Source organism: Hordeum vulgare, chromosome 2H (genome assembly GCF_904849725.1).
Source record: "Hordeum vulgare subsp. vulgare chromosome 2H, MorexV3_pseudomolecules_assembly, whole genome shotgun sequence".
Taxonomy (NCBI): Eukaryota; Viridiplantae; Streptophyta; class Magnoliopsida; order Poales; family Poaceae; genus Hordeum; species Hordeum vulgare.
This window is the reverse complement of record NC_058519.1, coordinates 599,520,883-599,535,021: the sequence shown is the minus strand read 5'-3', so window position 1 is coordinate 599,535,021 and position 14,139 is coordinate 599,520,883. Positions and strand designations below refer to the sequence as shown.

The window sequence follows — 14,139 nt, the reverse complement described above, 5'->3', positions numbered from 1 at the left end:
AGCCAAGGAGCCCAGGTTTCACCGGAAGACGAAGCACATCAAACGCCGCTACAACTCCATCCAGGACCATGTCCAGAGTGGAGTGATATATATTTGTAAAGTACACACGGATCTGAATATTGCAGACCCGTTGACTAAACCTCTTCCACGAGCAAAACATGATCAACACCATCATGGTATGGGTGTTCGATACATCACAATGTAACTAGATTATTGACTCTAGTGCAAGTGGGAGACTGTTGGAAATATGCCCTAGAGGCAATAATAAAATCGTTATTATCATATCTCCTTGTTCATGATAATCGTCTATTGTTCATGCTATAATTGTATTAACAGGAAACAATAATACATGTGTGAATAAATAGATCACAAAGTGTCATAGCAAGCCTCTAGTTGGCTAACTCATTAGTCAATAGATGATCATGGTTTCTTGATCATGGGCATTAGATGTCATTGATAACGGGATCACATCATTAGGAGAATGATGTGATGGACAAGACCCAATCCTAAGAATAGCACTAGATCGTATTGTTCGTATGCTAAAGCTTTTCTAATGTCAAGTATCTTTTCCTTCGACCGTGAGATTGTGCAACTCCCGGATACCGTAGGAGTGCTTTGGGTGTATCAAACGTCACAACGTAACTGGGTGACTATAAAGGTGCACTACGGGTACCTCCGAAAGTGTGTGTTGGGTTGGTACGAATCGAGATCGGGATTTGTCACTCCGTGTGACGGAGAAGTATGTCTGGGCCCACTCGGTAGAACATCATCATGAGCTCAATGTGACTAAGGAGTTAGTCACACGATGACGTGCTACGGAACGAGTAAAGAGACTTACCGGTAACAAGATTGAACAAGGTATAGGTATACCGATGATCGAATCTCGGGCAAGTTCTATACCGACAGACAAAGGGAATCGTATACGGGATTAATTGAAACCTTGACATCGTGGTTCATCCGATGAGATCATCGTGGAGCAAGTGGGAGCCACCATGGGTATCCAGACCCCGCTGATGGTTATTAGCCGGAGAGGCGTCTCGGTCATGTCTGCCTGTTTCCCGAACCCGTAGGGTCTACACACTTAAGGTTCGATGACGCTAGGGTTATAGGGAATTGTTATACGAGGTTACCGAAAGTTGTTCGGAGTCCCGCATGAGATCCCGGATGTCAAGAGGAGCTCCGGAATGGTCCGGAGGTAAAGATTGATATATAGGACGGATGGTTTCGCATACCGGAAGTGTTTCGGGCATCACCGGTAACATACCGGGACCACCGGGACCACCGGAGGTGGCCCCAGGGGTCCACCGAAGGGGGCAACGACCCCGGGAGGTAAGGTGGCCCAAGTGCGGAAGGGAACCAGCCCCTATGTGGGCTGGTGCGCCTCCCCACTCAGCCCAATGCGTGGGGGGGAGAAAAGGGGGGGCAAACCCTAAGCTAGGTGGGCCTAAGGCCCACCAGGTAGTGCGCCACCCCCTCCCCACCCTAGCCGCCGCCCCCCTTTCCCATCTGGTGGCTGCCGGTCCCTAGGGAGGGAACCCTAGGGGTGGCGCAACCCCTCCCCCTCCTCCTATAAATAGAGAGGGGTTTTGGCCCTTGGGAGATGGACTTCTCCCTCTCCCTCGGCGCAGCCCTGCCCTTCTTTCTCCTCCTCTCTGTCGGTGCTTGGCGAAGCCCTGCCGGGAGACCTCGTCTCTCCATCGACACCACGCCGTTGTGGTGCTGGAGTTCTTCCCCAACCTCTCCCTCCTCCTTGCTGGATCAAGGTGCGCGAGACGTCACTGGGCTGCACGTGTGTTGAACGCGGAGGTGTCGTAGTTCGGCACTAGATCAGAATCACACCGCGATCCGAATCGCTGCGAGTACGACTCCATCAACCGCATTCTAGTAAATCTTCCGCTTAGCGATCTTCAAAGGTATGAAGATGCTCTTACCCCTCTCTCGTTGCTGGTCTCTCCATAGGAAGATCTGAATATGCGTAGGAAAATTTTGAATTTATGCTACGTTACCCAACATTTTTTCCTTCTGTTATATGTAGAGTAGGTTAACTAATTTTATGATTGTCTACTTCTACAGGTATTTGAGAAAAAAAGGAGAGACCGTTGAAAGATTTTTGGCTATTAAGCATGTTCCAGACACAACATTTGTTTCTTTGAAGAAGGCATTGTTGGAGGTTTTTGCTAAACACGGTTTAGTTGTTGCAAGACTACGAGGGCAAGGTTATGATGGGGCATCTAATATGAGAGGAGAATTCAATGGACTTCAGAAGTTAATTCGAGATGGGAACCCATATGCTTTCTATATCCACTGCTTTGCCCACCAACTGCACTTGGTAGTTGTTGCTGTTTCGAGATGTTGCAAGGGTGTTGAGGATTTTTTTGAATATGTGACCATGATTGCCAATCTCAGTACTTCATCTTTCAAGAGGAAGGATGAATCGCTTGACAAGCAAAAGGAAGTTCTTTTGGATAAGATTGAGAGAGGTGAGATGACCACAGGAAGAGGGAGAAATCAGGAAACATCCTTAGTCAGACCTGGAGACACAAGATGGGGATCTCATTACACAACCTTATCTCGCATTGAATCAATGTGGGATGCAGTCATAGAATTTTTGGGCATTGTTGAGGATGATGTGCGTGTTCCATGTAGGGCAGGAGGTTTGGTTCATCAAATGGAAACTTTTAGCTTTGTGTTCATCCCGAAGATGATGTTAAAAATCCTTCGCATCACAAATGATTTATCTCTTCTATTGCAAAAAAAAAGGATCAAAATGTTGTTCAGGTATGTGATGGATCATGTTAGATGTATGTAGTATGGTTGATATATTTAGTTCATGTCAGCATACATGCATCTAAAATTGTAATTATCTCATTTCAGGCAATGTCATTGGTTACGGATGTGAGAACACGTTTGATCAACTTGAGAAATGATGGTTGGCAGCCACTATTGGAAGATGTCAAAGCCTTTTGCACCAAAAACGACATTCCAATACCAAATATGGATGACATCTTTACAAAGTGGGGTAAATCAAGAAAAGGTGGACGAAACAATGTCACAGCTGATCATTTTTTCGTGTGGACACCTTCTATGTTGTTATAGACTCCATCACCACAGAGTTTGATCATCGTTCTAATGAGGTATCTTCATAGCTGCTCCAGAACTTCTCTTGTCTTGACCCAAGAAACTCCTTTTCTAGGTTCAACCTACATAAGCTTGCTAGACTCACAGAGATTTACCATGATGATTTCTCTGATTATGAACGTGAACATATAGAAGATAACCTTGATCTATTCATTATCCATATGAGAAGAATTGAAGACTTTAGATCTTGTCATGATATTGCAAGCCTAGCTAAAATGATGGTTGAACTTGAAAGGCATGTCATGTTTCCTACTGTTTATCGCCTCATTGAGTTGGCATTGTTACTACCGGTAGCGACGGCAACAGTTGAAAGGGCCTTCTTATCAATGAAAATCATCAAAACTGAGTTGCGCAGCAAGATGACAGATGGTTGGCTTAATGATTTGATGGTTTGCTATATTGAGCGAGAGATCTTCAAAAGTACTGATCTTGGTAAAATTAAGGCAGCTTTTCAGAGTGAGGGTAGGGCATTGCCATTACCTGGGTCTTCTAGACGTCATTAAAAGCTTCATTATCGGTATGTTTTAGGTTGTTTTTCTATTGAAACATGTCTACATTTTTATTGTATTTGATTTTCATTTGTAATGTGTATTGACTCTTTCGATTTGCATTAAAAGAATTCTTTCCTTAAGATTTGGCCACACCTTAAATTTTTTTCGTCCTCCGCCTCTGCCATCATGAGCGAGACAGATGGATTGGCTGCCCTAACCCTAGACAATACAACCACGGTGGAAAATGTGAGAAAAAACTGTTAGGATTTAGTGTAGAGATGGGGGAGTTTTCGGGTGGGGAGAGAAGAAAGAGGAGAAGGAGAGAAAGAAAGAGATAATGAGGAGGATAAGGAAGAAGGAGAGGGAGGGATCACTCAAATCGGCCACCTATCGGCCTCGTCAAGGCCGAAAGGCCTATCGGCCACGCCTGGGCCTGCTCGCCACCCTCCAGGCCGAGTGGGTGGGAGCGACGTGGCCCGGCCAATAGTCGGCTACCACATGGCTGACTGGGGCTAACCGACCACACCAAGGCCAATTGGGGGCACTCAGCTACGGCTAGGCCGCTGAAGCCAGTCGGCTTCGGTCAGGCCGAGACCGTTATATTTTTGATTTTTTTTCAAACAACGCAATATTTTTCAAAAACAATAAAAAATGTAATATTAAAAAAATAGCCTAATTGGTAGACATCTAACATCATTGTGTTTGTAGCGCGCGTAAAAACCTTTGAAAAGTACAAATTTGAAACATTTATTGGAATTCTGCTAGCCACATCCAATTGCTCCTCGTATGCTGCGAGACACTAGAACTAACTGCCACTAGGTAGCTCTCATGTTTAAGAACTTCCTCCAGCGTCGGGGTTGAAATATTTATTGGAATTCTGAACTTTGTTTAAATTTTGTTTTTTAATTCTAAATATACTTTACATTTCAAGCAATTTTCAAATTCCAAACATTTTTGAAAAATATGAACATTTTGTTACCTCCTTTTTTAAATGCATTTTTTTGCAAACATGGAATAGTTTTACGAATTCCATTTTTTTTAAAAGGAAGCATTTTTAAATTCCAAAATAGTTTGTGAATACTTTATTTTTTAATGAAAATATGAACTTTTGCTGAATTTGCAAACAAATTTTGAAAACAGGGAATATCTTCTGATTTTTCATGTTTTTGAAAACCTGAACAATTTACGATTTTTGATTTTTTTTAAATGAGAACCTTGTTTCAAACATTCATTTTTCAAAAACCACTGATAAATTTAGAAATTCACAAATAGTTTGTGAAAACTCGATCTTGAATTTGTGATCAATTTTTTAAAGCAAGAACATGTTTTGAATATTCAACACACTTTTCGAAAATATGATTTTTAACACGTGATTTTTTTAATTTTGAACGTCTTTTTTAAATGAGATAATTGTTTCAAACATTTGAACCTTTTTTGAAAAACCAAGCACTTTTTTAAACTTGGAAACAAATTTTGTAATTTTCAAATGGTGTTTGAGAAACACAAACTATTTTTTGAGAACAATTGATGTTTTAAATTATGATCAAATTTTAAAAAGTTGAACATTTGTCGATAAGTGTGAATTGATTAAAAAGAAAAAGGAAAGAATACTAAATCAATTATTCGGAATAAGAAACATAAAAAAGAAAAAAGAAAAGTTAAACTAGTGAATAAAGAAAAATATTAAAAACCCAAAAAATATTTGGGAATAATGAATCGTAGCCGAGCTACTTGGCCGGCCCATCTACAGAATGCTGACTGCTTGCTCCGTGCGATGCAGCGGCATATAGGAAAACCGCTCCAAAAAAAAAGGAAATTTCAAACTTCCTTAGGGGAAGGGTGATTAATCGAACAATTCCGCTCGTTAGGATTTGTTTAAGGGTGTCACTTGGCTTAATCGACTAAAGTAGATGTTTGAATACAAATAAATTCCAGGGGATTTAGCAGCCACATATGGCGCCCCGCCTCGTGACAAAACAACTTGTAATATAAACCTGGCCAAGCATAATTTATACTAACATATATTTAGGTTACTTAGCGTGTGCAGTCACACCGTTTATTTAATGGATCCTCTGTTCCATCAGATAGAACACGGAATTATTTGAAGGGTCGAAACCAAGAATATTATCTTGCTTTGCAACAAATTGTTGCATTGTGGGAATCGTGGCGTTTGTAACAAGCAAACCATCGAAATTAAGGCATGTAACAATGAAGAAACACTTTCGGAGCATGAACCAAATCATTTGGAATAATCATAGTGTCGCCAATAATCCTCGCATACTAGTGTTGCGTGTAACTCGTAGCCAACAAACTACAGAGACTAAGACTCTGCCAATAACAAATATCGTGATAAAGAAGGAAGCCAAAAGCCCAGATCAAAATTAACTAGTACAATTCGATGTAGTGATCCACACCGTCCATACAAATCTCCAAATACTAGGATAGAAACAACCATGATCAACTATGAGCATCTCTGACCGAGTAGATCATCGTGGGATTGCACGGTGTTCGCAATAGGAGCTTGTGATCAGAAGCACATGTCCAGCAGACAGCAGCAGCAAATGGCAGCACAACTGCAGATGAAAACGGACAACGGATTAGAAGAAACCAGAATAGAAAGCGATGGGAACATGGCATGATGATGCATGCACGTATATCCTGACGATCGAGTGGCTTATATATCACGGCTCATAAAACTCAATGACGTACCATCCTTTCCAGAAGCCGTCGCCGCCGCGGTCCTGCGAATCCTGCGGCGGGGCCTGCTGCTGCTGGTAGTTGGCGGCGACAGGCGGTGGCGCGCCGTAGGCCGGCGGCGGGTAGGCCTCCTGCCCCGGCGGCGGGTACGCGGTGCCCGGTGGCGGGTAGCTCATGGCCGACGCCGCGGTCTGAGTTCACAGAGACAGTAGAACCGCTGAAGCAGGAAGCTGGCAAGGCAGACTTGCTGATGCCACAAGCCGCTCTCTGCTCTCGACTTTGTGATGTTCTTCTAATGGAGCATTGCTCTTTATAGCGACACCAAGAGGCATACGCTCGTAGCACTCCTACTACTATTTTCAGGATTACTTAGGCGCGTAATCCTAACACATATCCAGATTTTCAAAGGGACGCCGGTCACAGGCGGTAGTGCATCCATGCACGGCGACGGCGGGTTTCAATTGGTTTCTCGCCCTCCAAAACCGTCGTTGAAGGCGTCACTCGGAAGGAGAGACATCGGTCGGTCCACATTTACCCACCGAACGTCTGCTGGCTGCTTCCCATTTGGACTCGGGTTCCCCGGCGACCTTTCGAACTGCTCCACTGCTGAGACGAGAAGTTCCAAACGAATCGGGTTCCGTAGTTGGTCAGGGTTGATGTCCCAAGTTTTTCTACTCCTACTGCCGTAGTGCTATGGCACCAGGCCCTAGTGCATTTTGGACGACGCCAATAATTCCCGCTGATCTTTTTGGTCAACGTTGATGACCGTTGGCATTCAAAAGGTTCGGCTCGCCGCGGCCCTACACATCAAGATGGTTTTCAGCACGCGTTTTCAATTGCAAAAAACGTTTTTCTTTAAGATAGAAGCTCTGCATTTTCATTGAAAAGGATAAGAATTAATGGCTTGATAAGAAACACGGGTCGAAAATTGAAACATCAGCGACACATACACACGACCCGAGGCCGTGTACTGGACAAGCCGCCGGCTCTGCCATCCGGCAATCGGAGTTGACATGCTACAACAAGATCTGAAGTTGCCGCTCCAATACCCACGACGGCTTCAAGGTCGCACATCAGATGTAGTTAACCAAACAATCACATAAGAAGCAACACCCTACGAAAGCACGACGATTTTTCGGGCTGCCGCTCCAACTATTACAAACATAAACAACATTCACCAACCGTCCAACTCCTAAACCACACATCATGCGAAGCCACGTACTGGATGTGTAGTCAAATGACTACGAAACTTTTTGGCAAAAATCTCATGTACTCCCTCTGTAAACAAATATAAAAGCATTTAGATAACTAAAGTAATGATCTAAACGCTCTTATATTTTTTTACGGAGGAAGTACAATATATTTCAATTCATGAATATTTTTAAAATTCATAAATATATTTGAAATCATGATTTTTTTTAAATTCAATAAAAAATAATATTTGTGAACATTGTTTTAATTCATGAATATTTTGGAATTTGCTAAACATTTTTTGGAATTTGTGAACATTTTTAAACTTACAAAGATTTTGTCAAACTGATGAAATATTTCGAAAATTAGCAAACAATTATTAAATAAGAACTTTTTTTTTCATTCGTGAACATTTTCTTGGTTTGGATCATTTTCATATTTGATATAAAATTAAATAGTAAAAACATAAATGGAAATACAAAAATTTTAAAAGTACAAACATAAACGTAAAAACAAGATGACGCCCGCGCCATGTAATGAGCCGGCCAAATCACGGAGGAGGGTGCCCGTGTAGGTTACCCTCTGATCCGCGCATGGATTAAGAGGTCCCAGACATAGCCCACACCACTATCATGTGCAGCCACGGTCGTCGCCTAGACGACCACAACCACCCCTACACACCGCTCGTCCACCGCAACTCTCCCTTGTCATCTTTGTAGGCGGGGGGCCATCGCCACCGCGACAAGGTCAGCAGCAGCAACATAAGAGAAGAGGCACTGGAGGAGGAGCCTGGCTGTGGCGCTAGGCTTCCCTCCGAGTTGGGTGAGTCGGGGATGTTTTCAAAAATTTACGAGAAAATAAAATAAAAACATTTCTCGTTCTTTTTTAGAGCGTTGAAGGTTTTAAGCGATCGCTACGTCATTCCTCATTCGCATATGTCACAGCCCAACAACCCAATTACACTGAGGGCCTGCATATCAGACAGGCCCACGGGCCACTAGTGAAATGCAACAAACTAGGATATTTTCACTCTTTCCGTTCTTATCTCTCTCCGCCACTCGTACGAGCCTCGTCGCCGCCCGTGAGCTCCGGCCGTTGGTGCCTAAGCAGAGCCCCAATCCTCCTCCGGCGACCTCTTCTCCAGCGCAGCCTCCGTGCCGGCGACCTACCAAATAGTTTCTCCGCTGGGCTCGGCAGTAGCGCTCCCTGCCCACGGACGCGCGCGAGGAGAGACGGCGGCTCGATCTCTCTCTTCGCGCTTCCGCCACGGCCCTTTTCTTCTCCGTTTGCCGGCGCCGCTTCGGCCCTTCCTCCGCCACCGGCATCGTCTGCTCCTCCTCCGTGTCCGGGCACCCGAAGCAGCAGCAGCTTAAGTTGCCTTCCTTATCTGCTGAATTTAGCAGCGCTCGTTTTGGGGGGCTGGGTTTGTGTCATGGAGATACTTAACTGTAAGGGTACGTTCTCACTGTCAAGGAATAATCCTCATTGCCTTCCACAGTTCCATTGCCTTTCCAGTATCGTAGTCGTTACATTATTGTGTAGAATTGTGCCTAAAGTTTACCTTTGAATCTTGGGTTCAGGCGTTCGTTTTAGCTTGACAGGCATCAATGGAACCAGAGCCAACCAGTTAGTGAAGGTATTGATTCCTTGCTCTCGTTATACAATCAGTTCCCGGTCAATCGCAGCCAAGAGGCTTGAATGGATTCTTATGTCATCTGTAAGGTTAGCCAATTGAGTATATAAAGTGCCCTCCGACCATTCTAGGTAGTCAAAATGGATGTTTACAAAAAATCTTGTATTAAGTTACGGAGGGGGTAATAATTATTAGAAGTGCGGTGCTATTCCATAGCATAACTTTTTCAGCACCTGTGCTGCACCTTAACTCCCATGTTTTTGTCTAGCTTATTGATTGACAAATTACTGTAACATTAAAATTAAAGGCCAATGCAAGTATATCATCTCTATACACCCAGGTAGGAACACGAATTATTCAGATTCATAAGGCCTATCATTTTTCAGTTGTGGATATCTTATGCAGCCAGGCCTGCTGCAGTGCCATTTTACATTGAATTTTGCTTTACGAGATTCCCTTTCAGTCTGCACCATAATTTTTGTGATTACATTCTGCCAGATAACATTCCCCGGACCCTGCGCAAGCAGGAGCTACATGCACCAGGCTGCCCCTTACATTCTGGCAGATAACTACCATTAACGGCCTGTTGGTCTGTATTGCTGTCATTTTGGTTTTGGTAGAATGCTCGAAACGAATTTGTGATGGAGTGCTGCCGCAGTCGAAGAATTTTATGCTCACTCTCTGTTTGCAAACACTGTGACCAATTTATTCTTATCCCTTTTGTTTACAACTTGACACAGATAGGATCCCAACATCAACGAGTTGGCCGGGCAAGGTCAGTAACATGCTGTGAGTACTCTCCTGATCCTGCTAGCAAGAAGCATGAGAGGTATCAGCAACAACCACAAAATGTTGATCTCCCAGAATTACACCCGAAGAACAAAAAGAAGCCCTTTCCTGTCCCAATTAAGAAGATGTTGCAAGCTTCCCGCAAAGACAAGCGGCTTGCACAGATGAGGATAGAGAAGCCTCTTGAGCCCCCAAAGAACGGCTTGCTTTTACCAGAGCTTGTCCCTGTTGCTTATGAAGTCCTTGATAACTGGAAAATTCTCATCAGAGGCATCTCTCAACTTCTGAATGTTGTTACAGTTTATGGTTGCAGGTAAACACTAAATTCTGATATGTGTCATAAGCTGTTTATACATGCATTAATGTTTTAAGACCCTTGTATAGGCACGTAGATCACTGTCATGTGGCATGATTCGTCAAGTAACTTGTATATTAATAACCGTCTTGTGATTTTGTAGAAAATGCCCTCAAGTACATGTTGGCCCAGTTGGCCACCAGATACAAGATTGCTATGGCTCAGGAAGCCAGCGTCGAAATAGTCACCACTCTTGGGTCAGAGGATCCATCAACGATGTGCTCATCCCGATTGAATCTTACCATCTTTTTGACCCATTTGGGCGGAGGGTCAAGCATGACACCAGGTTTGACTTCGACAGGATTCCAGCAATTGTTGAGCTATGCATTCAGGCTGGTGTCGACTTACCACAATATCCCACAAGGAGACGGACTGCTCCTGTGCGGATGATTGGCAAGAAGGTTATTGACCGTGGCGGAGTTGTCGATGAGCCTAAGCCACACCGATCGGAGGACTGTATATCTCTTCTTGCTGAGCTTGACACATTTAGCAACCAACAGGGCCAGTCACCTGTGCCATCCAATGTGAAAGAGCACGCAGAGAGGACGCTGAAAGCATACTGCGATGTCCGTCGGGGTGTCGCACAGCTAATGAGCAAGTACACGGTAAAAGCATGCGGGTATTGCTCTGAGGTCCACATTGGTCCATGGGGACACAATGTGAAGCTCTGTGGGGCTTTCAAGCACCAGTGGCGAGACGGCAAGCATGGGTGGCAAGATGCGGTTGTCGATGAGGTCATACCACCCAACTACGTATGGCATGTCCCTGACCCTGCTGGCCCTCCTCTCAGATCCTCTCTAAGAAGTTTCTATGGCAAAGCTCCGGCCGTCGTCGAGCTATGTGTGCAGGCGGGAGCTGAAATACCTGAAGAGTACCGGCCAATGATGAGGACTGATATCATCATCCCAGACCCCGACGAAGCTCGGATGGCTGCATGAAAACAATGTTCTGCCCTGCACTTCTGAAGTTGCCCGGAATCCAAATTCGAGCCATGGGTGCTTGTCTCATGGTTGGGCCCTCTCAAAATTGCTCGGGCAGCGGCAAATGCATTGGCTGTATTATAATACTATGGCTGAACCATGAGCAGACATGCTCTCAAATTGATTCGTAGATCTGCTAAAAGTATTCATCAAAAGGTGATCCCCGAATATCCTGCCTTCGTTTGCCTGTCTTCCTAATGATACTATGCATCTTGTGACCATTTGATCACTGCTTTGCTGCAGATGCACAACTTGAAGAAAGGAAGTGGAAAAGGATGTCCTCCGCTACGGTGCATATGACCTTGTTTAATGGCGTCAGATGCCTTATTCTTCCCTATGCTAGACTGTGAGGCACTTACGATGGCTCGATACAGATGGCTTCCCCCTTTCCTCTGCTGGTACCATGCTTAATGGCGAGCTGATTCTTGGGATTAAACTAATCACCGAGATTTGTTCGGGTATTTGTGCGTCTGGCTGTGATTAATCATGGACTAAAAGCTGTGCAACTTGTACCTGCCCCCAGAATCCCAGATCATCGCTCCCGGTGCGGCTACATGTATACCATCAAATTTATATCGGTATAATGTACTCTCTCCTCTACTCTTTTGTGCTGTATACTCTGTAACATGGCTGCAAAAGCTGTATCAAATGGATGGTTAGAGAGCCATGAAGTAGACCTATGTTTTCTTTCTAAAGGATCCACGGCAGGCTATTCAGCCAGCCTGAACAATGCCTCCATGGCTCTTCTCAGCAGTGAACTGCATTTCATAAAGCATTTGCAGTTATAATTTGTATATATATGAACCAATTCACCAACACGTCAACAACATAATTTGAAATCAAGCCCCCCACCCAGACCGTGCAATTTTTAATTTTTTTTGGATAGCATATATGCACTGAAAGAAGAACCTTCAGTTGAAGTGTTATTGTAGTACTAGCTAAAGATGTGGTCATCACATCACATATATTATTACACTAGCCAGTGAAGATGCCACGGCATAATATCTCTGCCCTGCTCTGATGCTGGCGCAAGAACAGAGAAAACATGGTGAGCGGCTGCAATGCAACTCAAAGTACACAATTATTTTTGAACTGCAACTGAAGGACACATGATTGAGTTGTCCCCGGTATATACCCTCTCCTCCATTGTGCTAGGACGATTAAAATAGCACTGGTAAATACAGCTCGGAATCAACGGACGGACCGTGTAGTGTACGTATGGCCGGGTATCTGAAGTTCTGAACTAGTCCAGTTGCAAGAGCTCTGTGGACATGTGTGTTCAGTGTTCGTTGGTGTATAAATACGGGCCGGCAACGGTCTAACCAACCCACCTCATCACTCACTCACTCGGCTCCAGAGCGATCGGTCGCCTCTCTTGAGCTCCCCCGCCGTAGTCATCATCGCCATGGCTAAGGAAGAAGAGCTCAAGGTATGTGTATCATTCAGTCAGAGACTCAGAGCTTACTTGTCCATTGATGTATCTTCCATGGTGCTTGCTCTGATTGTGAATGGACGAACACTTCTGACCGGGTTTTTGTTGGTGGTGTGTGTGCAGAGAGTTGATTTGAAGGTGAACGTGAGCTGCTGCGACGGCTGCAGGAGGAAGGTGATGAAGGCCATGAACCTCAAGGGCGTGCTGAGGACGGAGATCCACCCGTCGCTGGACCGGGTCACCGTCGTCGGCAACGTCGACACCAAGGTGCTCGTCAAGAAGCTCGCCAAGGTCGGCAAGATCGCCGAGGTGGTGGAGGCGGCGGTGCCCGAGCAGCAGAAGAAGCGCGAGGGCGATGGCGGGAAGGACCGGGATGGCGGTGATCGGCCTGTGATGGCGCTGGCTCCGGCGGGCGAGAAGAGCAAGCGCAAGGACGACGAAAAGGACAACGTCGGCGACAAGCTGGCGGCGGCGTCGTCCAAGAAAGAATGCACCAAGTGCGCGCGCCAGCACCAGCAGTCCGCGCGCGGCGGCGGTGACGCCGATGATCACGGCAAGAAGGCCAAGGGCGCCGCCGGGGACGCCGATGATCACGTGAAGAAGGCCAAGGGCGCCGCCGGTGAGGAGGGGAGCGCTTCCAAACAAGAAGACGACTGCTTCGCCGCCGAGGCCAAGCAATCCTCTCCCGACCACGAGGCGGCGGCGCAGCACCACTACTACCGCGCGGAGCCGCCCAGCATGGCCGTGCCCATGCAGTACATGCCGACGATGCCGTACTACGCGGCGGCGAACGTGACGGCGCCGCCCTACTACAACGGCGGCGGGTACTACGCGATGCCGCCTCCGCCGCCGGCGCCGATGCCGTGGCGGCCTCCCCATCAGCAGCAGCAGCATCAGCTGGTCCGGCCGCAGCCGTCCCGCTTCGACGTGGACTACTTCAACGAGGACAACGCCGTCGGCTGCCACATCATGTGAAACTTGCATGATCGAGGGAGCCACGTCGACAACGCTAATCCACCATTTATCCCCTTCTCCCACCGTTCCCTCGTTCCTGTACAACATCCACCTGATCGATCGCCATGAATTAATTATTCAGTTTGTTTCTTGGAAACCTGTGTTGAATTGTTGATCGAACAAACCACATCGCAATGCATTTCTCGCGACGCAGCGTTTCAGATAAACTCGTCAGAATGAAAAGATCTCAAATTAATCGCGAAGTTATTAAGTTAGGCCCTGTTTGGAACCATAATAGATTATAATAATCTGGATTATGAAGATAGATTATATAATCTGGTTTATAAAAATAATCTAGGAGGGTATGTTTGTAGATCAGATTATATAAACTGTAATTCAGGTTTTACATTGTACAATGACATGTATGTCCTGTATAAAAATAAGACGGTGGCGGTGGAAGTAGGTAATTATCTTCAAGT

At 45.4% G+C, this 14,139-nt stretch overlaps 1 protein-coding gene across 6 annotated transcripts; it reads left to right on the top strand.

Moving 5' to 3' along the window:
• Window positions 1–8,558: 8,558 nt before the first annotated feature.
• Window positions 8,559–13,855, top strand: LOC123427600 (heavy metal-associated isoprenylated plant protein 35-like). Of its 6 annotated transcripts, XR_006622410.1 has the most exons (5): window positions 8,559–8,971; window positions 9,098–9,153; window positions 9,891–10,252; window positions 10,398–11,430; window positions 11,518–12,068. XR_006622410.1 is itself a non-coding variant. In XM_045111679.1 (4 exons), the coding sequence occupies exons 2-3, from the start codon at window positions 12,680–12,682 to the stop codon at window positions 13,679–13,681; spliced, it is 876 nt and encodes a 291-aa protein (XP_044967614.1). In that variant the 5' UTR covers window positions 11,245–11,430; window positions 11,518–12,679; the 3' UTR covers window positions 13,682–13,709; window positions 13,762–13,855. The 6 variants fall into 6 exon arrangements, 3 of the variants coding, with proteins under 3 accessions (XP_044967614.1, XP_044967613.1, XP_044967612.1); XR_006622411.1 differs by lacking the exon at window positions 8,559–8,971 and having other exon boundaries at window positions 9,895–10,252; XM_045111679.1 differs by lacking the exons at window positions 8,559–8,971; window positions 9,098–9,153; window positions 9,891–10,252 and adding exons at window positions 12,830–13,709; window positions 13,762–13,855 and having other exon boundaries at window positions 11,245–11,430; window positions 11,518–12,703.
• Window positions 13,856–14,139: the final 284 nt, after the last annotated feature.